The sequence below is a fragment of the Schistocerca nitens genome, chromosome 4 (assembly GCF_023898315.1).
Source record: "Schistocerca nitens isolate TAMUIC-IGC-003100 chromosome 4, iqSchNite1.1, whole genome shotgun sequence".
Classification (NCBI taxonomy): domain Eukaryota; kingdom Metazoa; phylum Arthropoda; class Insecta; order Orthoptera; family Acrididae; genus Schistocerca; species Schistocerca nitens.
Genome location: NC_064617.1, coordinates 537,844,431 through 537,870,811, shown reverse-complemented (window position 1 = coordinate 537,870,811; position 26,381 = coordinate 537,844,431). Strand labels below are relative to the sequence as shown.

Genomic DNA, 26,381 nt, shown 5'->3' with positions numbered 1-26,381 from the left:
TAGACACACAAACACACACAAACATACACACAAAATTCAAGCTTTCGCAACAAACTGTTGCCTCATCTGGAAAGAGGGAAGGAGAGGGAAAGACGAAAGGATGTAGGTTTTAAGGGAGATGTCTGCTTGTGTCTGTATATGTGTGGATGGATATGTGTGTGTGTGTGAGTGTATACCCGTCCTTTTTCCCCCCTAAGGTAAGTCTTTCCGCTCCCGGGATTGGAATGACTCCTTACCCTCTCCCTTAAAACCCACATCCTTTCGTCTTTCCCTCTCCTTCCCTCTTTCCTGATGAGGCAACAGTTTGTTGCGAAAGCTTGAATTTTGTGTGTATGTTTGTGTGTCTACCGACGTGCCAGCGCTTTCGTTTGGTAAGTCACATCATCTTTGTGTGTGTCTATATATATATATATATATATATATATATATATATATATATATATATATATATAGGGTGGTTGGTAAAAAAGTTGATGCCAAAATGACCTACAGGAACCGATTTGGTACAACAGCTTGCATTTGACCTCAGTATGGTGTGCCACAGTATTGGAGAGTCAATGGAGAACAGACACGTGCATAATTGTAAAATATTGGGTTTATTATCATCATCCTTCACAGGGAGAATTATGTTCCAGCTCAGAGTTGTGAAATAAGCAGGAAACAAAATATTAACATTCCTGAGAAATGAGATATATTTTGATGTGGAGGGCCCCCGTCAATAGAAAGTGCAATCCTTCTTAGTCTACTCAAATATTGGCATACTAATTCCAAAGTAATCTTGTAAAAACGTTTGTAGTCATCCAGTCAATTCTAATGCAACCTTAACTGTAAAGTCTTTTTTATGCTCACAAAAAATGTGATTCAAAACTTCCAGGTTAGTAAAGACAGTAAGTTTTTCTTTGCATCAATCTTAACACCCGAAAGTGCTGTCAACCATTTTTTTCCCCTTTTGTGGTTATCTCCACCATTTACAATAGGAAGTACCCCAGGAGTGGTGTCAACTTTTTGAAACCACCTACATGAAAGTATACGTTAGGATCATGGGTATTACATCTGGCAGCCAGTGACCCTCGTGGGCTCTCGTTTACAAGCAACTGACAAAAAATAATTTGAGATTTTTTTAATGATTCCCTAAAGCCTTAATATCAGCAGTGATTTCTAATTGATGCTTTAGCCTGGCAGTTAAACTATGTGGCTGGTATCCTGAAGGCTGCGAGGTTAAAATCCTATTGGGTACACCTTTATTATTTTATCTTTACCGACATGACTGATCATTATTTTTTCAATATTTAAAATTATGTGGACAAAGAGTCTAAATGACAAAATAATGAAACAAAGAAAAAATTGAGAGCAAATAAAAAAAGTTAATATGTTGATTAAAATGACACAACTAGAGATTAGAATTGAAAAACGTCATGTTTAAACCAATCAATTAATAAAAATGATGACCATTCATTTTGATAAAAATGTAAAAAAGAATCAGTCTGCACCCAATAGGATTTGAACCTGCAACCTTCAGCATGCCAGTGAAATTACCACTAGGTTATGGCATTGTTTGGAAATCAATACTAATTTCAAAACTCTAGTGATTCACCAAGAAATTTTGAATTTTCCTTTTTGTAATTCCTCACAAACAAGGACTCTCCTTGTTATTGGTGCCTCTTCTGGATGTGTAAATTATCAAAGAAGCCAGTTTCACAAAAACTGAAAATGTTCATGGATTCTTAGCCTTGAATGAGCAAGGCCAAGTATTGCTCGTCCTTTATTCCACAGGTCCGCATTCTCTACTTAAGTTTATAAAATTTTTCGAATTGACCTAACAAGACACAAAATATGGCATGCTCTAGTCTTTCATGCTGTACATTTAATCCTATAACTTTCCATTACTTGAAATCGCTTCAGGAAGATGGTTATACACTTTGAATGACAAAGTACATTTTTCCTCACTCCAAACCTCCTCCCCCTGTCCTCCCCACCATTGCATTTTGCACATAGAAGAAACTTCCAGAATTGTGATTTTTCATTAAAACACAAAAAGTAAGCACCAAAACACATTTCTTTGCAGTTTTGAGCAAATTACAATTGACATTGTCTTTTCCATCACAAATAGCCATAAAGCAGTAGGTTTTACATCAAAAGGAATATTCAGTTTCTAGGCATTCAGAAAGACAGTAAGCTGTTGTGAAAAGCCCACGTTCAGGATCTTGTTCAAAGACTTAATACTGCCACTTTTACTATTCGAGTGATTGTTTGACGAGAAAATTTGTCTACTTTGCTGATTTTCATTCACTTGTCATACTGTATTAATTTTGGGGTAACTCTTCCCGTTCTAAAAGGATATTTTTGGCTCAGAAACGGCGGTTCGGGCAATAAGTGGTGTAAGTTCACAAACCTCTTGTCGAACCCCTGCTCACGAGTCTGGGTATTTTGACATTGGCTTCTCAATCTATATATATTCCTTACTGTCATTTCTTGTTAACAATATTGGCTTATTCCCAAGAATAAGCAACCCTTGTGCAAAAAAGTGTGCAGTATACTGCTGCATCCATTTTCAATAAGCTACCAATCAAATTCAAAAATCTTAGCAATAATCCACGTGCTTTCAAATTGAAACCGAAGAGTTTCCTCATGGGTCACTCCTTCTATTCTGTCGAGGAGTTCCTTGAAAAATTAAGCTGATTCTTATTGTATTGTTGATTGCATTTACTTAAAATTATGGAGTGACTTTTTTCGGGTTCCTAAACATTTTATTTTTATCTGTTATTACTTTTATGTTGTAATTTCATGTACTGACATGATCCATAACCTTGAAGATTTGCTCCTTAATTCAATCCTATGGAACTTGATGCGTAAATAAAATAAAATAAACAACATCCATAAAATTACAAGGAGGCACAATGGCTAGCTAGTAATTACCCTCAAGTGGTGAAATTCCAGTACTGCTGATAGAAACATTTAAAAGTGATAAAACTAACACTAATTTTCGGTTCCTTTCTCAGAGAGGAAAGTGGGATAGGTCAGGGAAAATTACAAAGGAAAGACACTTGACTCAGACCTTAAGTTGAGAGACACATTCCTTATCCTCAAAAAATGCAAAGCCTGAATGACCTGCCCCAGCTTTCTAACTTTCCCATAACTATCCTCCATTCTCTGTAAGGGAGAAACTAATAATTCTGAATTCCAGGATTCACGTCTTCATTTTTAAATGTGTGTATCTGAAAATAGCAGAATTATGCCTACCAAAAAGTGAGTACTTATCAGTAATTGTCTATTTGTAACTGAAAAATTATTGTTTCTTAATATGTGATGGTAATTCCATGAAACTATGGAAGATACACAATCTGACATTTCAATAAACAGAAAAATGTGGTGGTGGTTTCATTTTTCAACATCAAAACATTTCAACAGCCAGATGTCAGTTTTGTTTAATTCATCTTGAACTCATTAAATTTCAGGAAATAGTTACTGTTTTCAAGTGCATTATATAACATTCTTGGAAAAGGGGGGGGGGGGGGGGACACCACAAAAGAATTACCCAGATGGGATGGAAATCTGTAGATGTGGTGTACATGTACAGACAACCAAACAACTACAATTTCAGAAAAACTGGACGGTTTATTCAAGAGAACGAGCTTCACAAATTGAGCAAGTCAATAATGTGTTGGTCCACATTTGGCTCTTGTGCAAGCAGTTATTCGGATTGGCACTGACTGGTGGAGGCTGAGGGATATCGTGCCAAATTCTGTCTGACTGGAGTGTCAGATTATCAAAATCCTGAGCTGATTGAAGGGTCCTGCCCATAATGCTCCATATATTCTCAATTGGGAAGAGATCTGGCGACCATGCTGGCCACAGTAGGGTTTGACAAGCACAAAGACAAGCTATAGAAACTCCCGCTGTGTGAGAGAAGACATTACTTGCTGAAATGAAATCCCAGGATGGCTTGCCACAGGGGGCAACAAAATGGGGCACAGAATATCAACAACATACCACTGTGTTGTAAGGGTGCTGCGGACGACAACCGAAGGGTTACTGCTATGAAATGAAATTGCACCCTGGGCCACCACTCCTGGATGTCGGGCTGTATGGCGGGCGACAGTCAGGTTGGTATCCCACCACTTTCCAGGGCGTCTCCAAACACACCTTCACTGGTCATCAGGTCTCAATTCAAAGCAGCATACATTAATGAAGAGGCCTGCTTCTAACTGAGCCCTGATAACCAGCGAAGACCTATCTGGAGATGCCCTCGACAGTGGCAGGACACAAACCTGACTGTCACCAGGCATACATGAGTGATGGACTGGGATGCCAATTTACTAGATAGCAGGACCTCTTTGGCTGACATCTCATCTGCAGCATCCTTACAGCACAGTGATACATCAGCAATATTCTACATCCCATTTTGTTGCCATTCATGGCAAGCCACCCTGGGCTTACACTTGAACAAGATAAGGGCCACCCACAAACAATGTGTGTGTGTGGGTATTTCTCTTTTTTCGATGAAGGCTCTGGCCAAATGCTTGTGTGTAAGTGTCTTTTAATTGTGACTTGTCTCCAACTTAGCAAGTTATTTTACGGTAAGTAGCAGTCATCTTTTCCTGCATTATTGATACACTGTACACTGTTTGACTACAGAAGTGTGGTGCAGGTAACAGTTCTTCAAGACAAATTTACCTGGTCTTGTTGGCACTGTCAAAAAACAAAACAGGAGAGGAGTGCCATCTGCTTTGAGTAGTGCTCCTCTCCAGTGAAATGAAGTTACTTCCTGAAATAAGGGAAAAATTTTAGTCCTAAGATGGAAAGACAAAAGGGACATTTACATGCGAAGCTCAAGATACAGAGGTGACATGATGTGCAAACAGAAGAGGAAGAGAAAAACACAAACCAGGAGCAGTACTTGACTACAGTAAGAACAAGTTTGATGTCAATCTCAGTGATCATCATTGGGACAGGTGGAGGACAAAGCTATCATTCCATCTCATCCTGATTGCAACTTCCAATGTACATGTGTTGCACATGCAAGTGACAAACAAAAAATAATTGGAACAGCCATTTCATTTCTGCTGCTTGCAAAGACTAATCACCAAACACCCATTCCAACAGGGAAGAAGAAGGCATAGAAAACATGTAGAGTGTGCTCAGAGAGGGGCAAGAAGGAAGGAGGAGTCACTGTGGTAAGCAAAGTGGGGTTTTCTGTGCAACCCTGCTTCCAGTGATTCCACTCATTCAAAAGAGAACTATTTGAAACAAAAAATCATTCGCAGAAATTGAACAGTTACGATCTCTGTACACAAATACATGAACTCCACCATTTATATAAACAAACAGTATATAATACACAAAAACAATTTTTTTCGTATCAGAAAACAGCTTCTTTAGTTTTGTGGTGATGACAGGTTACAAAACATGGCACCATAAATGACATGTATTTGAAGAAGAAATAATAAACTTTATTTTGGTCAAAGTAAAACATATTTATGATTATTCCTGAATCTGTACCATACGGACGAAATGCTGTAGAAATGGCTGGCACTGAGTGAAGGAGACAGAGAAAATAGGCTGGCACTGAGTAAGTAGATTTGCATATATGCATGGCCCTCAAATTGATAATCATCATACTTGAAAATATGCTTTTTTAATCTAAATTCAAAGGGGTAGGTAAGCTGAAAATGTAAATGCCATTTTATAACACCAGATTCAAAAATGAAGAAAATGAACTCCTGGACTTGTTATGTATTTCAAACTTTCATTACGGCTACGTTCAAAAAGAACAACAGGAGTTTCTCCCATGGGATATGTGGGAATACTACAACTGAGGAATAGATTTGGAGGAGGACCATGGCTTGCCTTGCCACAAAGTAAAGTCACTGATATCATTGAAATGCATTAACATGAAATTACATCAAGTAGTTCAATTCAATTCATATAAATTTCTATCACAAGGTAAGCCAGAACCTGTTACAAAAACTGTTTCCCTATTTCGCAGCCTGGCACAAATTTTCATTTGGCATATATTTCGACACTAATGACACTGAACGAAACAATTAACACTTTACTGAAGTCTACACGCATAAGGAGCGGGAAACACGAAAAGGCTGCCAAGTACTTTAGGAAGTGGGCAACATGAAAGACCTGCCAAAAAGTAGAAGAACAGAAAATGTATAGCAAGTATGAAGAAGTATTTACTATTAGACTTCATAATAAATAATGCAAAACCTGAGGTATTGAACACTGTAATGAATATTGTTAAGTGATCAAATTAATGTCACTGAAGGCATTCTCACCATAAAACACAAATGGAAGGGGGAGTGAATTTTGCTAGGGCTGGTAGTTGAGGATGTATGAACTATCAAATTATCTTGGGCATTACTCCATCTACGTGCTAAAATATTCAATGTTATGACTGCCAATGTTTCTGCGAACTTAGTTTACAAGACAGAAATCAAAGCAATCACTTGCTCAAATATAAACCTTTTTAAAAATTGTTGTTGTTGTTGTGGTGGTCTTCAGTCCTGAGACTGGTTTGATGCAGCTCTCCATGCTACTCTTATCCTGTGCAAGCTGCTTCGTCTCCCAGTACCTATTGCAACCTACATCCTTCTGAATCTGCTTACTGTATTCATCTCTTGGTCTCCCTCTACAATTTTTACCCTCCACACTGACCTCCAGTACTAAATTGGTGATCCCTTGATGCCTCAGAACATGTCCAACCAAACGATCGCTTCTTCTAGTCAAGTTGTGCCACAAACTTCTCTTCTCCCCAATTCTATTCAATAACTCCTCATTAGTTATGTAATCTACCCATCTAATCTTCAGCATTCTTCTGTAGCACCACATTTCGAAAGCTTCTATTCCCTTCTTGACCAAACTATTTATTGTCCATATTTCACTTCCATACATGACTACACTCCATACAAATATTTTCAGAAACAACTTCCTAACACTTAAATCTATACTCGATGTTAACAAATTTCTCTTCTTCAGAAACGGTTTCCTTGCCATCGCCAGTCTACATTTTATATCCTCTCTACTTTGACCATCATCAGTTATTTTGCTCCCCAAATAGCAAAATTCCGTTACCACTTTTTGTGTCTCATTTCCTAATCTAATTCCCTCAGCATCACCTGACTTAATTCGACTACATTCCATTATCCTCGTTTTGCTTTTGTTGAAATTCATCTTATATCCTCCTTTCAAGACATCATCCATTCGGTTCAACTGCTCTTCCAAGTCCTGTACTGTCTCTGACAGAATTACAATGTCATTGGCAAACCTCAAAGTTTTTATTTCTTCTCCATGGATTTTAATACCTACTCTTTTTCTTTTGTTTCCTACACTGCTTGTTCAATATACAGATTGAATAACATCAGGGAAAGGCTTCAACCCTGTCTCACTCCCTTCCCAACCACTGCTTCCCTTTCATGTCCCTCGACTCTCATAACTGCCATCTGCTTCCTGTACAAATTGTAAATAGCCTTTCGCTCCCTGTATTTTACCCCTGCCACCTTCAGAATTTGAAAGAGAGTATTCCAGTTAACGTTGTCAAAAGCTTTCTCTAAGTCTACAAATGCTAGAAACGTGGGTTTGCCTTTCCTTAATCTTTCTTCTAAGATAAGCCGTAGGGTCAGTATTGCCTCACGTGTTCCAACATTTCTAAGGAATCCAAACTGATCTTCCCCGAGGTTGGCTTCTATCAGTTTTTCCATTCGTCTGTAAAGAATTTGCGTTAGTATTTTGCAGCTGTGACTTATTAAACTGATAGTTCGGTAATTTTCACATCTGTCAACACCTGCTTTCTTTGGGATTGTAATTATTATATTCTTCTTGAAGTCTGTGGGTATTTCGCCTGTCTCATACATCTTGCTCACCAGATGGTAGAGTGTTGTCAGGACTGGCTCTCCAAGGCTGTCAGTAGTTCTAATGGAATGTTGTCTACTCCTGGGTCCTTGTTTCGTCTCAGGTCTTTCAGTGCCCTGTCAAGCTCTTCACGCAGTATCATATCTCCCATTTCATCTTCATCTACATCCTCTTCCATTTCCATAATATTGTCCTCAAGAACATTGCCCCTGTATAGACCCTCTATATACTCCTTCCACCTTTCTGCTTTCCCTTCTTTGCTTAGAACTGGGTTTCCATCTGAGCTCTTGATATTCATGCAAGTGGTTCTCTTTTCTCCAAAGGTCTCTTTAATTTTCCTGTAGGCAGTATATATCTTACCCCTCGTGAGATAAGCCTCTACATCCTTACATTTGTCCTCTGGTCATCCCTGCTTAGCCATTTTGCACTTCCTGTCGATCTCAATTTTGAGACGTTTGTATTCCTTTTTGCCTGCTTCATTTACTGCATTTTTATATTTTCTCCTTTCATCGATTAAATTCAATATTTCTTCTGTTACCCAAGGATTTCTACTAGCCCTCGTCTTTTTACCTATTTGATCCTCTGCTGCCTCCACTACTTCATACCTCAAAGCTACCCATTCTTCTTCTACTGTATTTCTTTCCCCCATTCCTGTCAATTGTTCCCTTATGCTCTCCCTGAAACTCTGTACAACCTCTGGTTCTTTCAGTTTATCCAGGTCCCATCTCCTTAAAATCCCACCTTTTTGCAGTTTCTTCAGTTTTAATCTACAGTTCATAACCAATAGATTGTGGTCAGAGTCCACATCTGCCCCTGGAAATGTCTTACAATTTAAAACCTGGTTCCTAAATCTCTGTCTTACCATTATATAATCTATATCCAGGCTTCTTCCATGTATACAACCTTCTTTTATGATTCTTGAACCAAGTGTTAGCTATGATTAAGTTATGCTCTGTGCACAATTCTACCAGGCGGCTTCCTCTTTCATTCCTTAACCCCATTTCACATTCACCTACTACGTTTCCTTCTCTCCCTTTTCCTAATACCGAATTCCAGTCATCCATGACTATTAAATTTTCGTCTCCCTTCACTACCTGAATAATTTCTTTTATCTCATCATACGTTTCATCAATTTCTTCATCATCTGCAGAGCTAGTTGGCATATAAACTTTTACTACTGTAGCAGGCGTGGGCTTCGTGTCTATCTTGGCCACAATAATGTGTTCACTATGCTGTTTGTAGCAGCTTACCCGCACTACTATTTTTTTATTCATTATTAAACCTACTCCTGCTTTACCCCTATTTGATTTTGTATTTATAACCCTGTATTCACCTGACCAAAAGCCTTCTTCCTCCTGCCACCGAACTTCGCTAATTCCCACTATATCTAACTTTAACCTATCCATTTCCGTTTTTAAATTTTCTAACCTATCTGCCCGATTAAGGGATCTGACATTCCACGCTCCGATCCGTAGAACGCCAGTTTTCTTTCTGCTGATAACGACGTCCTCTTGAGTAGTCCCCGCCTGTAGATCTGAATGGGGGACTATTTTACCTCCGGAATATTTTACCCACGGGACACCATCATCATTTAACCATATAGTAAAAGCTGCATGCCCTCGGGAATAATTTTAAAAAGTGTAATAATCATTTGTTTTCTACTCTTTAAAAGTCAAATTCTGACTAAAACTGTGCCAAATTACAGCATTAACAAAAAAATCACTGGAACTGCTACAAGAAATTAAAAATACATAAAATGAATTACAAACTGGCAACTGGCAAATTTCTTTGGCTTCTATCCAATACACAATCATATTCTTTTTGCTGTTAGAAGACACACTTGACTGACATTCACTATCTCCCTTGGAGACCAGTCCTGCTGAAATATCACAGTACAATGATTACAATACATTTTGTTAATAACTAACAACATTAATCTACTAATTGTAAAAGTCAAATAGAAAATCGAACATAATACAAAGGAACCATATTACTAAATTATTAGTGTAAACTAACGACTGTGAAAGTAAGAAATGAGAATGAGCCCTGAACTAAGTTATGCAATGATGATAAGAGTAAGAGCACTTTATAGACATATGAGTAAATATAGGAAGAAATGTACTCTAACAATATCTTCAGTGTTTACAAAACTGCAAAACCAGATCGTTTATGTGGGAGAGAGCATTGTACCTGAGCCTTGAGCAATACTTAGTTATTAAAGAAACAATAGAAGAAACTACCACAAATCACAGGAAAAAGATGAAAATGCTTGAAACTATGCCACAGTTTAGTTTACTTACAACAGTTTATTATAACATAAGGGAGTAAATAATACTGTTCTAATAAATACAAGGCAATCGGTTTTTTGGCCAAGCTATAACTGAGCTACACTATCTGTCAATATGTGCTTAACAGTAGCACAGTTATTAGATTGTCACAGCTGTGAGTTACAAAATGAAATATGTGAATTACACTTATGATGCCCTATAATCAAGAACAGAGCAAATGAAACAATAAAAGAACAAGATGTTAATAAAAAAGTGCACAGAATACACAACTGGCAACCTGTAATTACTACACAATGGCCAGATTCATGATGGAAAAATAAACATGAAAACAAGGGTGAAGACTGAGACATGCAATCATCAATACCTCTGCCAACGATCTGCATATCCATCACGCCGTGGTCTGCCGCTGTGATGGGAGGGGCGAGAATTCCAGCGCAACCTCGATCTGGACCTGGATCGGGACCATGACCTTGATCGAAAACGAGCTCCGCTACTCCAAGATCTCGAGCGACTTCGAGATGAGTAACTGAAAAGCCGAATTGAAATCTTCAGTTCTTCGATTTCAATGCCATGATGGAATTGTGTTACTGGCGTTCACAGTCTCCTTCACTGAATTTCAGTTTTAGTTCTTTTCTTGGATGTTGAACCTCGCTTGGTCATGTCAGTTTAATTCAATAATTATCAGAGAATGGGAGCTATGCACCACATTTCCGACAGTTTTCTTGGTATGAAATCATACAAGCATTTTAAAAAGAATACATTTATTGTCTCCACTGCACCATTTGTGCTAAATAAATGATAAAAGCAATACCCAATTTATAAGTGAAACTGTTGCACATTGTTCAAGGCTGTAGTGAAGAATCTTTCCTACACATTATCAACATTAGATGACATTTTTTTCCAGAATGAAAAGAAAACAATGAAGCCGATAAGACCAAAATCTGATCACATGAACTAAGTCCAAAAAGGTATACTATGCCAAATTTCAGCTGAATGGCCAACAAGAACTATAAAGAGAGCAGTCAAAGCTTCCATCTTCTGAATATTAAGAGTGCATTAGAAGTTGCAGTGTGCAAGGACTGCAATTTTCTGCAGTACCAACACACAAAATTTCATTTTTTGATAGAACACTATATCACTATAATACAGGCTTTCACAGCTGGTATTTGGATTAATTGCATCCTTAGTGATTTCTGTTACATGGGTGCCCAGTGGCAGGGTCTCAGGCATGTATCTGTACCTAACATTTTAGCTCCAAATGCTGGACACATCATCAGTTCGTAACCACTATCAGTGCCTGTATAGCCTCTAATTATGTTTCCGGTAAAAGGAGGTAAAATATTAAGCACAAAAATATGCCTTAGACTGTGGCGTAATGCTATTTAACAGAAAACACACAATACAGCATTACTTAAAAGAATTGTTTATTACTCAGCACACAGCAGCTCATTCCACGTTTCTTAAATGGAATTTGTGTGTAAAAAGGGATAATACATACAAAAGCTAAATGTAACGCATCTGTCACATATACACAGGTTACAGTACCATACATGACACTACTGCTTACTGTGTGCCTAGTGATGGTGACACATTTGGGACTGGCCATGCAACATCACACAACACTTCCAGTAACAACTCCTAAATAAGAGGGCTTCCTCATTCAGACCACTTATTTATAACCATCATACGGATGTGAATAACAAATCATCTTTGACTGACCCTGTATCTTGAACAAGGGTCATGTATACCATGGATGATGAAAACAAAGCCTTCAAAAGTCGAAGATGGAGGAATACCTCTGCATTAAAAAAGGAATCAATAATTTTGTTTTTTGTTGGAGCAGCCAAGAAAGATTATATCTATTTCATAATAGTGCAGAAATCACTTCATCACTGGCAGAAACTGTGTGATATTAAAAGACCTTGGTATATATTATTTTATCTCGATGCAGATTCACCCTTTCTGGAATAATTGTTCTTGGGGGCACAACATAATTCTTTGTGAAGATTAATTTTATCAAATAGTCCGTCAATTGTCTCATTCCATGTGCTCTTGATGCACAATATAAATTACTCATATGACCAGAATGAGACGAGATGAAATGCTTCCTTCCTCCACCCCTGCATTGAGACAGTAGGGTAGTGAAGCCAACCTAGCAAAATACACTGGCAGGAAAAACAAAAATCACAACAAGAATGAGTTGTGTGACAAACTAAAGTTGGTAGGCATATTTCTGCATCCAAAAGATGATGCCTCTTAAAATTTCTCGCCCGTCACATAAGAGTGGTGCTGGTAGCGCCACAGCTATGAAGCAAATCAGGTTTGCTTTCATACGCACTGTAGTGGTCGTAACACTTAAGTTACCTTTGAAACTAGTTGTGGTGAGTTGATGTTAGTCAAGAATGGCTTTAACCCTGTAACTGCTCTGGACACGTTAACGCGCGCACCTCTGTACCTGTCCCTGTGTGCTCTGAATGTGTTCAGGCGCGCCACCAGTCCTTCCACCTGGTACTCTAAATGTGTCTACGTGTAGACACATTCAGAGTACCTGGTAGAATGACTGGTGGCACGTGTAAACATGTTCAGAGCACGCAGGGACAGGTACAAAGGCGCGCGCGTTAACACGTCCAGAGCAGTTAAAGGGTTAAGGCAACGAAGACGCTACAATCAACACCTCACCAATTTTGAATGAGATTGCATAACAGGGCTACGAGAAGCTGGATGTACCTTCTGTGATACTGCAGAAAGACTTGGCAGAAATGTAGCCACTGTAAATGACTACTGGCAGACATGGTTCATGAGAATGTACGGTCACATGAAGACCGGGGTCTGGACAGCCACTGGCACTATCAAGGGGGAAGACCACTGTGTTCAGCATATGGCTCTGGCGCATTGTACTGCATCTGCGGCAGCAATTTGACCAGCAGTTGACACCACCATGACACAACGAACTGTTACCCTGTAGCATACTTTCCACTGACCCCAAAACACTGCCATTTTTTACTTCAATGGTGTCAAGTGAGAACTCAGGGGAGGGCAGGGTGAAGGTCTATTGTGTTTTCTGAGAGAGCTGGTTCTGCCTCAGTGCCAGTGATGGCTGTGTGTTGGTTAGGAGGAGGGCTGTTGAGGACCTGCAACCAACTGGTCTGCATACTAGACACACTGGGCCTGCATCTGTAGTTATGGTCTGGGGTGTGATTTCGTATGATAGCAGGAGCACTCATGATTATCCCACGTATCCTGCAAGAGCACTCATGATCACCCCACATATCCTGACTGTAAATTTGTACATCAATCTGGTGATTCAACCTATTGTGCTGTCACTCAAGAACAGCATTCCAGGGGTTGTTTTCCATCAGGACAATGCATTCACATACTGCTGGTGTAACCCAACAAGTTCTACAGCCTATCAACATGTTGACTTGGCCTGCTTGATCACAAGATCTGTCCAATCAAGCACATATGAGACATCATCAGACGACTAACTCCAGCATCATTTACAAACAGCATTAACCGTCCCAGTATTGACCAACCAAGTGCAACAGACATGGAACTCCATCCCACAAACTGACAGCTGGAACCTGTACAACACAACACATGCTTGTTTGTGTTTCTTATACTAAGAACAACACATACATCCATGCCCAAGGGAGGACTCGAACCTCCGGGAGGAGGGGCCACGCATACTTGCATTCAACCTTCTGACTGTTACCTCAGTTATTAATGTACCAGCATTTCATATTTACAATGCTTCTTTTGCACTTAAATTATCCTGTGATCTTGCAATGTTAACCACTTAACATATGTTACCTAGACAAATGTATTTCAAAATTCCATTACTCTACAATAATTATTGTTTGGCGTTACAATATTTTTCCCATAAGTGTATAAATGCTATACTGTTTGAATATTAATCAGAGTATGATATGGGATGTCTGTGGGAAGTAGTGAAACTGTTCATTCTTATTGGGATATTCAGTCATGGAACCTTATAAGTAAGTCTGTGATGCCAAACTTCCGTCCTCTAGTGTTTATCAACAGTGAATATACAGCAAATACACAGTAATGACAACTGGTCATATGCAGAAATGTTAATACAATCATAATATTACTCAAGTAGAATCATTACCAAATAGGAATAACAGGGATATTGAACACAGAAAAAGATGCCCAAGGTTTATTTGACACATGGGAAAGTGTCGCAAAGATGCTGAAAACATGAAATGGAAGATGCTCAAAGGCACACGCAACTGATGAGCCAGAACATTATGACCATTGACCTTCTATCGATATAAACCTGTCCAGATGATAGCAGCATCACCTAGCAAGGAATGAAGGCTAGTTAAATGCATGCATGGTGCAAGAAATATCAGTGAGCATGCTGTTCGTGTGCAGACTGGCAAGGATGCGCTACCTATCCGAGTTTGACCGCGGGCAGGTTGTGACGGCCAGGAGGCTTGGCACGAGCATTTCGGAAACTGCAAAAAAATGGTTCAAATGGCTCTGAGCACTATGGGACTCAACTTCTGAGGTCATTAGTCCCCTAGAACTTAGAACTAGTTAAACCTAACTAACCTAAGGACATCACAAACATCCATGCCCGAGGCAGGATTCGAACCTGCGACCGTAGCGGTCTTGTGGTTCCAGACTGCAGCGCCTTTAACCGCACGGCCACTTCGGCCAGCTCGGAAACTGCACAACTTGGCACATGTTCAAGGAGTGCTGTGGTGTGTGTCTTCAACACTTGGTGAAATTAAGGTGAAACTATGTCTAGACGTCATGGGGTTGGGTGGCCACCTCTCATTTCACACACTGGACATCGTAGGGTTTGGGGTCAGTGGAAAGCATGCTACAGGGTTTCTGGCTATGAGCTGTCCTTGAAGTAACTGATTTGTAACAGTTCGTTGTGTCATGGTGAACACGGCAGGTGGCGAAATGTGGCAGAACTAACATCATCAGACTTTAATGTTGGGCAGAGTACAAGTGTGTTTGAACACAGTGTACCAAACACTTCTATGGGGCTCCACAGCTGATGAACCATGCCTATGCCAACATTAACATCACGATATTGGCAACTATGACTTAAATAGGCACATGAACATCGTCACTGGACATTGGCACAGTGGCAGAGCATTGCATCGTCTGATGGATCCTGATACCTTCCCAATCATGCTGATGAGAGGGTGTGAATCCATTGTCTTCCATGGGCACAATTCCTTGACAACTGTACTGCAGGACAGGGACAAGCTTGCGTGACTCCATTATGCTCTGGGGAATATCCACATGTGCATCCTTGGGTCTGGTGGAGCTCATGCAAGGCACCGTGACAGCCAAGAAGTATCTTACACCAGTTGCAGATCATGTACACCTATTCATAACTATCATGTTTCCTGACGGCAGTGGTACTTTTCAACAAGATAATGTGCCACGTCACAAAGCCACGAATGTGATGGAGTTTCAATTGGTGTGCTGGCCCCCCCCAACTCGCCAGATCTAAATGCGATCAAACATATCTGGAATGTGATTAAACATGGCATCAGAGCTCATATCACCCCTTCCTGGAATTTACCAGAATTACGTGACTTGTGTATGTAGATGTGGTGCCGCCAGCTCCCTCCAGTGACCTACTAAGGCATCACTGCTTCCATGCCACAGGTGGACATACCGGCTATTAGGTAGGTGATCATAATGTCCTGGCTAATCAGTGTACCAACTATCCCACAAAAGTCTACTTACAAGATATTAAGAACCAGTAATAATTGAAGAGCATTTTTTTCAGAACTCGGTAAAGGCAAAAAATCGTTTTTAGGGAAATGCAGTTTTTAAATCTCCTACCAAAATACTAATTACGTGAGTGAGATAATTTAACATTTGTAAAAAGCCCATAGGCACAATTTCGTCTGTGTTTGACGTCTCTAAAATTTTCATTGTTTATTTCAGAATAGAGGGACAGAGTCTCCTAGTTTTTTCAAAAGTCCATAAATGCAAACATGGAAGTTAAAAGTATGCTACTACACACACAAAATTGATCTTTTTTTTCTTCTTTTTTATCCTTAACATTAACTACAAAGAAAGCAACTTTATTGTTCATTTTGCATAGAAATGCAGTAATGTGTAACAATGTAGCACTTTACTCCCCATTTTCGCATAAATGTTTGAAAAGCAAAATTGTAACAAATGCTATTGATATACGACATAAAATACTGGCTACAACAATGCTACACTGGGAATCTGCTGAGCACTTCCAAATCTACTGTGCACTTACAAAACTCTTCCACTCCTTCTGTTATGTTAAAATGCCTCAAAAAATTTTAAGGCATCCTTTTTCTTTTCCTTGCTGACCAATTTCTCCCCTCTCAAGATGGATACAGTTTTCCTCACTTACAGGGGGGGGGGGGGGCAGTTCTGAATTTCCGTACCTCAAACTCTACAGTGCATTATTAAATGACCAATACTGAAACAATACTTTATTCTTAGACTTTTCATATATAATCACTCACTAAACACCTCATTTGAAAGTCATGTTAGATCATAGGGCTCTTAGTGCACTGGACTTGAGATCCTTTGCTTCCTGATCTTTATTTAGTATCTTAGCGATGCTATGTTCTTCCAACACTTTACAGCATTGAGCCATTGAAAATGTATCTTCCTTTTTCTGGCAGTCTTAATCTAACCTACCAAACACTGTCACAATTATAGACGTGATCACAAATAGGAAAATAGTGCACCACCATATTAAATTTTCAGCTTTCTTTCATGAAGGTCATTAGTGTGCACATCATTACTATCTTTTTATTTTAACTGGTACAGGAGTCAAGACAGAAAAAAGATCATTTGGACCATTTTCTGGTTGGGACATCTCAAGGTTTCTAAGAAAATTCAATAGAGCGGACGCTACTTGGTTGTGTCCTTTCAATCCTTCTGTACACAGCCAAATAAAGAAAGCAGTCCCTTTCTTTGTCTGTGCTCAGAAATGAATCATAATGCAGAAATTGTATAGCCAAATCTGTCTAAAAGAGTATACTTCAGCTACGGATAGTTTTGGTATTGGCTGATTCTTTGGTAAATCAAAGCGCGCAGTGAAACCCTGCTTTTACACTTTTCAAGGGACTAGAAAAAAAAATGGCGTAAAATGTGGGAAACAATTTTTTAAGCATTAAAAGTTACGTATACGATACCGCTTGCATTTACACACTTTGTGCAAGATACGTCTACATAATAGGCATCAAAATACTTGTCAAGTGACTTGTTTACCACCTAATAATATTTTACTATCAGAACAACCGCCAATGTAATTGAAACTGGTAAGTAGAAAAGTGTGACTTAATTCAATACAGTACAATAATTGTTTTTGGAAAGACTGCATCTGTCATTCATTACATAAATAATGAAACATTGCAACAGTTATGTGTGGTGTTTACATATATGTTGTTCTATGTCTCTTACACTGTAATCATCTTCCTGAGGTTATGAGGTACTTTGCCTCCTCAATTATGCAGGAAACCACCCACAAGCAAACATCACAAAAAATACGTATGTAAATATACGAACTTAAAAACAAGATATTAATTTTCCGAACAAGTGTTGCTAAGCATGCAAAAATATGTAACTAGTGGTCTGTTTAATCAGAGGCATTTGCCCCAAAGTTAATAAGTGCCTCAGCTAGCACTACAAGTGTCCAAATGGCTAAATACACTAAATATTGTTTGAATAATGCAAATAAGCCCCCCATGAACCATGGACCTTGCTGTTGGTGGGGAGGCTTGCGTGCCTCAGCGATACAGATAGCCGTACCGTAGGTGCAACCACAACGGAGGGGTATCTGTTGAGAGGCCAGACAGACGTGTGGTTCCTGAAGAGGGGCAGCAGCCTTTTCAGTAGTTGCAAGGGCAACAGTCTGGATGATTGACTGATCTGGCCTTTTAACAATAACCAAAACGGCCTTGCTGTGCTGGTACTGCGAACGGCTGAAAGCAAGGGGAAACTACAGCCGTAATTTTTCCCGAGGGCATGCAGCTTTACTGTATGATTAAATGATGATGGGATCACTAATTTAGTATTGGAGGGCAGCGTGGAGGGTAAAAATCGTAGAGGGAGACCAAGAGATGAATACACTAAGCAGATTCAGAAGGATGTAGGTTGCAGTAAGTACTGGGAGATGAAGAAGCTTGCACAGGATAGAGTAGCATGGAGAGCTGCATCAAACCAGTCTCAGGACTGAAGACCACAACAACAACAACAACAACAACAACAACAATGCAAATAAGATGACCACAACAATCACAAAGCTATGTGTGAACAGTAGACAGTTTGGAAATGGTAGTGATTGGTCATAATACTTTTATTCCTGTGAGTGTAATTACTCCCATCAGCCACCATGGTGAGTAGCACTTGTGAGAGGCACAAGATAAAGCGTGACTTGTTTCGACTTTTTGCTGTTTACCGGTTGAGATCAGCTGAGTAGAGTGCCCTGGTGTCAATAAACTTAACCACATAACAATTGTCAACATTACTGGACGTCCTGCATAACGTAATGTCAATTATTTTCTTGGCAAACATTTTTTCATGATGCATAAATTGTGGAAAAATTGTAAATACGTTAACAGAAAATCAGTTGTGAATTAACATTGTGAACACACGAAATTTGACAGGAACAATAAAAAATGTTGTAAACAGCGGGAAAATGTTAATTACGGGAATGTAAAAGCAGGGTTACACTCTAACTACATTTGGATTTTCCTCCTCCATTATTGCACAGAACTTTTTTGCACAAAGTTTGTGCAACTTGTGGTTTGTCATTATTGATCCTTTTTCCCCAGATCTTGTTCCTTTTAAGTGTCTGTCTTTGGACATCCCTGATGTTGCTTGAAATGTTGCAGGAGATACAGGTACTGTCTGGCCATCTTTTTTCCTTATATTGTACTTTATGAAAACAGCTTTTTGCTTCTTTCTTGATGTTTCTTCTTCCTGGATAGAACTGTGCAATAAGCAGAAGTTCAAGTTGTTGTGTAAACTACTAATTTATTTCTACTACTTGTTCTGATGGCAAGTGCTTGTGTACATTTTTGCAGAAAACACTCACTTTATCACTATTTACAATGACATCCTACTTTTTTTTTCTCACTTCGCGTCTCTCAGAAATAAATCAAAGTTTTAATTATCGACTTTTCTTTAGACTGCCTGATAGGAACTATAAAGTTTCGCAAAAGCTTGTAATTTCCAACACTCTATCAAACAGCAAATATCAGCTTTTGACAAAATCGTTTCAGTAGGTTGTGCATGGCAACAAGGTTGGTTTGTAATTATACAAATCTAAATTTTGAACAACTCAGTATTTATCAACTTTTGAAAAAAAAAAAAAAAAAAATCTCATCAATTGAGAACTCCAGGCATACCCTACAACCTCCTACATTTCGCTTCCATAGGGATTGTAAAGACTGTTATACTAATTACAGTGGTCAGTCTTTCCTCACCCCATAAACAAATGGAATGGGAAGAAAGCCTAATACACGGACATGTAGTTTACTAATGATGAAAACAAGATGAATACATACCTAACAATGTTTAGTTCTTAATTATGGATGTACATGTGAAAGTGTTTAGAATAACTGGATTTATAAAAGTGTGTAGGACTTTAAGCATGTATGTCTACGCTTTTCTAAATCTGACACGGGACTTTCTCCAACAGCTTAGTCTTCTTTTAAATGTGCTAGCCTGCCACTAGATGCCTCGTCAGTGTGGTAAGTAGCAATCTATCCTAATTCATATTGTTGGAACCATAATAGGCAAGATTAGGTGCCAGCTTCAAAAATAAATGGACGTAGAAATGGACAATTGGAAGGGGAAATTTGTAATGGCAAACAAAGACCTCTACAAACTAAAGAAGAGTCACAAAACATTATACTTATATTGAATACTTAAGATTTTTTACCATTTGATGCACACACCAAAAAAAGTTTTGCATCACCTTGGTTCCGCGAGTTCGGAAACCTGTACAGAAAATTGGAATAGAGATCAACATAAACAGCATTTCCATCCTTTTTACTGCTCATGAAAACCACGCATAGCATGTTGTGCCACCATACAGCAAGACCTACAGAGGTGGTGGTCTAGATTGCTGTACACACCGGTACCTCTAATACCTAGTAGGATGTCCTCTTACAGTGATGCATGCCTGTATTCATCGTGGCATACTATCCATAAGTTCATCAAGGCACTGTTGGTCCAGATTGTCTCACTCCTCAACGGCTATTTGGCGTAGATCCCTCAGAGTGATTGGTAGGTCACGTCGTCCATAAACATCCCACGGACGCTCTAGTGTTCATGTCTGGAGAACATACTGGCCACTCTAGACGAGCGATGTTGTTATCCTGAAGGAAGTCACTCACAAGATGTGCACAATGGGGGCACGAATTGTCATCCATGAAGATGAATGCCTCGCCAATACGCTGCCGATATGGTTGTACTATTGGTTGGAAGATGGCATTCACGTACCGTAAAGCATTACAACAGTGCCTTCCATGACCACAAGTGGCGTACGTCGGCCCCGCATAATGCCACCCCAAAACACCAGGGAACCTCTACCTCACTGCACAATGTGCCTAAGGCGTTCAGCCTGACTGGTTTGCCTCCAAACACGTCTCCGACAATTGTCTGGTTGAAGGCATATGTGACACTCATTGGTGAAGAGAATGTGATGCCAATCCTGAGCGGTCCATTCGGCATGTTGTGGTCGCGAAGATGGACCTCGCCATGGACGTCAGGAGTGACGATGCGCACCATGCAGCCTACTGCGCACAGCTTGAGTCTTAACACAACATCCTGTGGCTGCACGAAAAGCATTATTCAACATGGTGGCATTGCTGTCAGGGTTCCTCCAAGCCATAATCTGTATGTAGCAGCCATCCACTGCAGTAGTAGCCCTTGGGCGGCCTGAGCGAGGCATGTCATTGATAGCTCCTGTCTCTCTGTATCTCCTCCACATCCGAACATCGCTTTGGTTCACTCGGAGACACCTGGACACTTCCCTTGTTGAGAGCCCGTCCTGGCACAAAGTAACAATGTGGACACGATTGAAATGCGGTTTTGACCGTCTAGGCATGGTTGAACTAGAGACAACACGAGCCGTGTACCTCCTTCCTGGTGGAATGACGAACTGATCAGCTGTCAAACCCCCTCTGTCTAATAGGCACTGCTCATGCATGGTTGTTTACATCTTTGGGTGGGTTTAGTGACATCTCTGAACAGTCAAAGGGACTGGGTCTGTGATACAACATCCACAGTCAACGTCTATCTTCAGGAGTGATGCAAAACTTTTTTTGATGTGTGTATAAGTAGATTCCAATGTATGTGATACAGTTCACCAGAACAGTGGCTGTAACTAAATCATGTAAAAGAGGAATAATTTTATCTGCAAACTTGATGGTTAAGTTACCTCCTATCATTTTGCACACGGTTTAGACTAAATAACTAATATTATTTTTCTAACTAACTAACTTTAATGGAGACAATATTGAAAATTCCCTTATTCAATGATAAAACTCTCTTTTGTTTCACAATAATCACATGCTGTGCAATTACGTAAACCCATCCACAATTTGAAGGTTTGTTTGAACACTTCAGTGTTTCACTAAGAATAGTCCTATTTGATGTACATGCCCTTTTACTTTAACTGCCTCAGCCAGCAATGTGTAAGGGGATCTGCAAATTGGCGTTTTTCACATTAACTTATCATTTCCAGAAATGCAGGACTATGTAACACAAGATTCAGCAGTGTCAAATTTGCTACAGAATTCTGGATACACGCATTATCGGAAGACATGGCTAAAAGTTGGCATAGTAGATACACACATCAAACAAAGCTCGTGGTGGTAGTTTTTTTGGCAGCACATTAGGATTCTACTCTCAACAAGCTTTGGTAAGCTACCTGAACAGGCGGTGTCATGTTGATATCAGGCACCGCACCACACAGTCACACAAACCTACAAACAACAGCCTTGACATCAAGAAAAACATATTTATTGTAGAAAGACAGTGTGAATGGTTGAGCAATTACTAAGGTGCAGCTAATGGTATCCTGAAAAAACAGGAGTCATTACAAGCAATATTTTTCAAGAAGTGAATATAAAAGAACAAGCTATCCCGTGACAAGGGCTTAAGTTTTGGTGGTGAGTGTCCAGAAATTGGTGACAGGTCTACAATACAGAAATTTTATATGAATGCATCTTTATGTCAACACAAGAATCACAGCTACAGATATATAGCTATATTCATTGCTTCAATTTATCACTGTATATCCAGATATGCGGTAGCGCTAACTTCGACCTGTTAACAATGTTTCTTTAAAAAGCCATTTCACCTGAATGAGTTGCGAATGCTCAGTTGTGTTGCAGGTGATTTTGACTTGATACTACCCATGAACCATGGACCTTGCCGTTGGTGGGGAGGCTTGCGTGCCTCAGCGATACAGATGGCCATACCGTAGGTGCAACCACAACGGAGGGGTATCTGTTGAGAGGCCAGACAAACATGTGGTTCCTGAAGAGGGGCAGCAGCCTTTTCAGTAGTTGCAGGGGCAACAGTCTGGATGATTGACTGATCTGGCCTTGTAACATTAACCAAAACGGCCTTGCTGTGCTGGTACTGCGAACGGCTGAAAGCAAGGGGAAACTACAGCCGTAATCTTTCCCGAGGACTGTATGATTAAATGATGATGGCGTCCTCTTGGGTAAAATATTCCAGAGGTAAAATAGTCCCCCATTCGGATCTCCGGGCGGGGACTACTCAAGAGGACGTCGTTATCAGGAGAAAGAAAACTGGCATTCTACGGATCGGAGCGTGGAATGTCAGATCCCTTAATCGGGCAGGTAGGTTAGAAAATTTAAAAAGGGAATGGATAGGTTAAAGTTAGATATAGTGGGAATTAGTGAAGTTCGGTGGCAGGAGGAACAAGACTTTTGGTCAGGTGATTACAGGGTTATAAATACAAAATCAAATAAGGGTAATGAAGGAGTAGGTTTAATAATGAATAAAAAAATAGGAGTGCGGGTTAGCTACTACAAACAGCATAGTGAACGCATTATTGTGGCCAAGATAGACACAAAGCCCATGCGTACTACAGTAGTACAAGTTTATATGCCAACTAGCTCTGCAGATGATGAAGAAATTGATGAAATGTATGATGAGATAAAAGAAATTATTCAGGTAGTGAAGGGAGACGAAAATTTAATAGTCATGGGCGACTGGAATTCGTCAGTAGGAAAAGGGAGAGAAGGAAACATAGTAGGTGAATATGGATTGGGGGGAAGAAATGAAAGAGGAAGCCGCCTTGTAGAATTTTGCACAGAGCATAACTTAATCATAGCTAACACTTGGTTCAAGAATCATAAAAGAAGGTTATATACCTGGAAGAATCCTGGAGATACTAATAGGTATCAGATAGATTATATAATGGTAAGACAGAGATTTAGGAACCAGGTTTTAAATTGTAAGACATTTCCAGGGGCAGATGTGGATTCTGACCACAATCTATTGGTTATGAACTGCAGATTGAAAATGAAGAAACTGCAAAAAGGTGGGAATTTAAGGAGATGGGACCTGGATAAACTGAAAGAACCAGAGGTTGTACAGAGTTTCAGGGAGAGCATAAGGGAACAATTGACAGGAATGGCGGAAAGAAATACAGTAGAAGAAGAATGGGTAGCTCTGAGGGATGAAGTAGTGAAGGTAGCAGAGGATCAAGTAGGTAAAAAGACGAGGGCTAATAGAAATCCTTGGGTAACAGAAGAAATATTGAATTTAATTGATGAAAGGAGAAAATATAAAAATGCAGTAAATGAAGCAGGCAAAAGGGAATACAAACGTCTCAAAAATGAGATCGACAGAAAGTGCAAAATGGCTAAGCAGGGATGGCTAGAGGACAAATGTAAGGATGTAGAGGCTTGTCTCACTAGGGGTAAGATAGATACTGCCTACAGGAAAATTAAAGAGACCTTTGGAGAAAAGAGAACCACTTGCATGAATATCAAGAGCTCAGATGGAAACCCAGTTCTAAGCAAAGAAGGGAAAGCAGAGGTGGAAGGAGTATATAGAGGGTCTATACAGGGGCAATGTTCTTGAGGACAATATTATGGAAATGGAAGAGGATGTAGATGAAGATGCAATGGGAGATAAGATACTGCGTGAAGAGTTTGACAGAGCACTGAAAGACCTGAGTCGAAACAAGGCCCCGGGAGTAGACAACATTCCATTAGAACTACTGATGGCCTTGGGAGAGCCAGTCATGACAAAACTCTACCATCTGGTGAGCAAGATGTATGAGACAGGCGAAATACCCACAGACTTCAAGAAGAATATAATAATTACAATCCCAAAGAAAGCAGGTGTTGACAGATGTGAAAATTACCGAACTATCAGTTTAATAAGTCACAGCTGCAAAATACTAACGCGAATTCTTTACAGAAGAATGGAAAAACTGGTAGAAGCGGACCTCGGGGAAGATCAGTTTGGATTCCGTAGAAATGTTGGAACACGTGAGGCAATACTAACCTTACGACTTATCTTAGAAGAAAGATTAAGAAAAGGCAAACCTACGTTTCTAGCATTTGTAGACTTAGAGAAAGCTTTTGACAACGTTAACTGGAATACTCTCTTTCAAATTCTGAAGGTGGCAGGGGTAAAATACAGGGAGCGAAAGGCTATTTACAATTTGTACAGAAACCAGATGGCAGTTATAGGAGTGGAGGGACAGGAAAGGGAAGCAGTGGTTGGGAAAGGAGTGAGACAGGGTTGTAGCCTCTCCCCGATGTTATTCAATCTGTATATTGAGCAAGCAGTAAAGGAAACAAAAGAAAAATTCGAAGTAGGTATTAAAATTCATGGAGAAGAAGTAACAACTTTGAGGTTCGCCGATGACATTGTAATTCTGTCAGAGACAGCAAAGGACTTGCAAGAGCAGTTGAACGGAATGGACAGTGTCTGGAATGGGGAAGAGCAGTTGAACGGAATGGACAGTGTCTTGAATGGAGGATATAAGATGAACATCAACAAAAGCAAAACGAGGATAATGGAATGTAGTCAAATTAAATCGGGTGATGCTGAGGGGATTAGATTAGGAAATGAGACACTTAAAGTAGTAAAAGAGTTTTGCTATTTAGGGAGTAAAATAACTGATGATGGTCGAAGTAGAGAGGATATAAAATGTAGACTGGCAATGGCAAGTAAACCGTTTCTGAAGAAGAGAAATTTGTTAACATCGAGTATAGATTTAAGTGTCAGGAAGTCGTTTCTGAAAGTATTTGTATGGAGTGTAGCCATGTATGGAAGTGAAACATGGACGATACCCAGTTTGGACAAGAAGAGAATAGAAGCTTTCGAAATGTGGTACTACAGAAGAATGCTGAAGATAAGGTGGGTAGATCACGTAACTAATGAGGAGGTATTGAATAGGATTGGGGAGAAGAGAAGTTTGTGGCACAACTTGACTAGAAGAAGGGATCGGTTGGTAGGACATGTTTTGAGGCATCAAGGGAACACAAATTTAGCATTGGAGGGCAGCGTGGAGGGTAAAAATCGTAGAGGGAGACCAAAGGATGAATACAGTAAGCAGATTCAGAAGGATGTAGGTTGCAGTAAGTACTGGGAGATGAAGAAGCTTGCACAGGATAGAGTAGCATGGAGAGCTGCATCAAACCAGTCTCAGGACTGAAGACCACAACAACAACTACAAAGTATGCTGAAGCTTCTGAGCTGATTACTGTGTCTTGATACACCTTAATTTCTAGATTGTTTAATCACAATACATATATTGAAAATGGCTCCTTAGTTGTCAGAGAAGGAAAGAACAGAATATTTTGCATGCCTGCAACCAACCAACGAAACAAACAACCCACCCACCTAAAGGTAGTGAAATTAAAAGAAACAGGAACTAGTAGTACCGATTATATTGCAGATAATGCAGGTAGTGAAATCGAAAGGCCAACAGAAAATAGACAATTATACAGCAGGCAATGCTGAATACAGTGAAATTAACATGCGATGCGCGTGGAGAAGTTACACCACTGAGTGTTACATGAGCAAGACAAACCCCTCCTTCAACATTAATATAGCACCCATAAAAAGATGACATTCACTACAACAGAGAAAAACAGAGAGGAAGTGGAAGTTTTAATTTATTTTCACTATTTTTTGTGGACAGCTGGGGGAAAGAGGAGATTTTGGATCACATCCTGAATGCAT

The 26,381-nt window shown here is 39.7% G+C and overlaps 1 protein-coding gene across 4 annotated transcripts in view; it reads right to left on the bottom strand.

Annotated features, from left to right (window-relative positions):
* LOC126253627 (mucin-5AC-like) overlaps window positions 1-26,381 on the bottom strand; it is a 142,199-nt gene that overhangs the window by 34,212 nt on the left and 81,606 nt on the right. For 2 of the 4 annotated variants that reach the window (XM_049955104.1, XM_049955105.1), the window contains exon 12: window positions 10,510-10,671. The exons of the other annotated variants lie outside the window; for them this stretch is intronic. In XM_049955104.1, coding sequence (XP_049811061.1) covers window positions 10,510-10,671 — 162 coding nt within the window. The remainder of the gene's footprint in view (window positions 1-10,509; window positions 10,672-26,381) is intronic. 4 annotated transcript variants of the gene reach the window in all.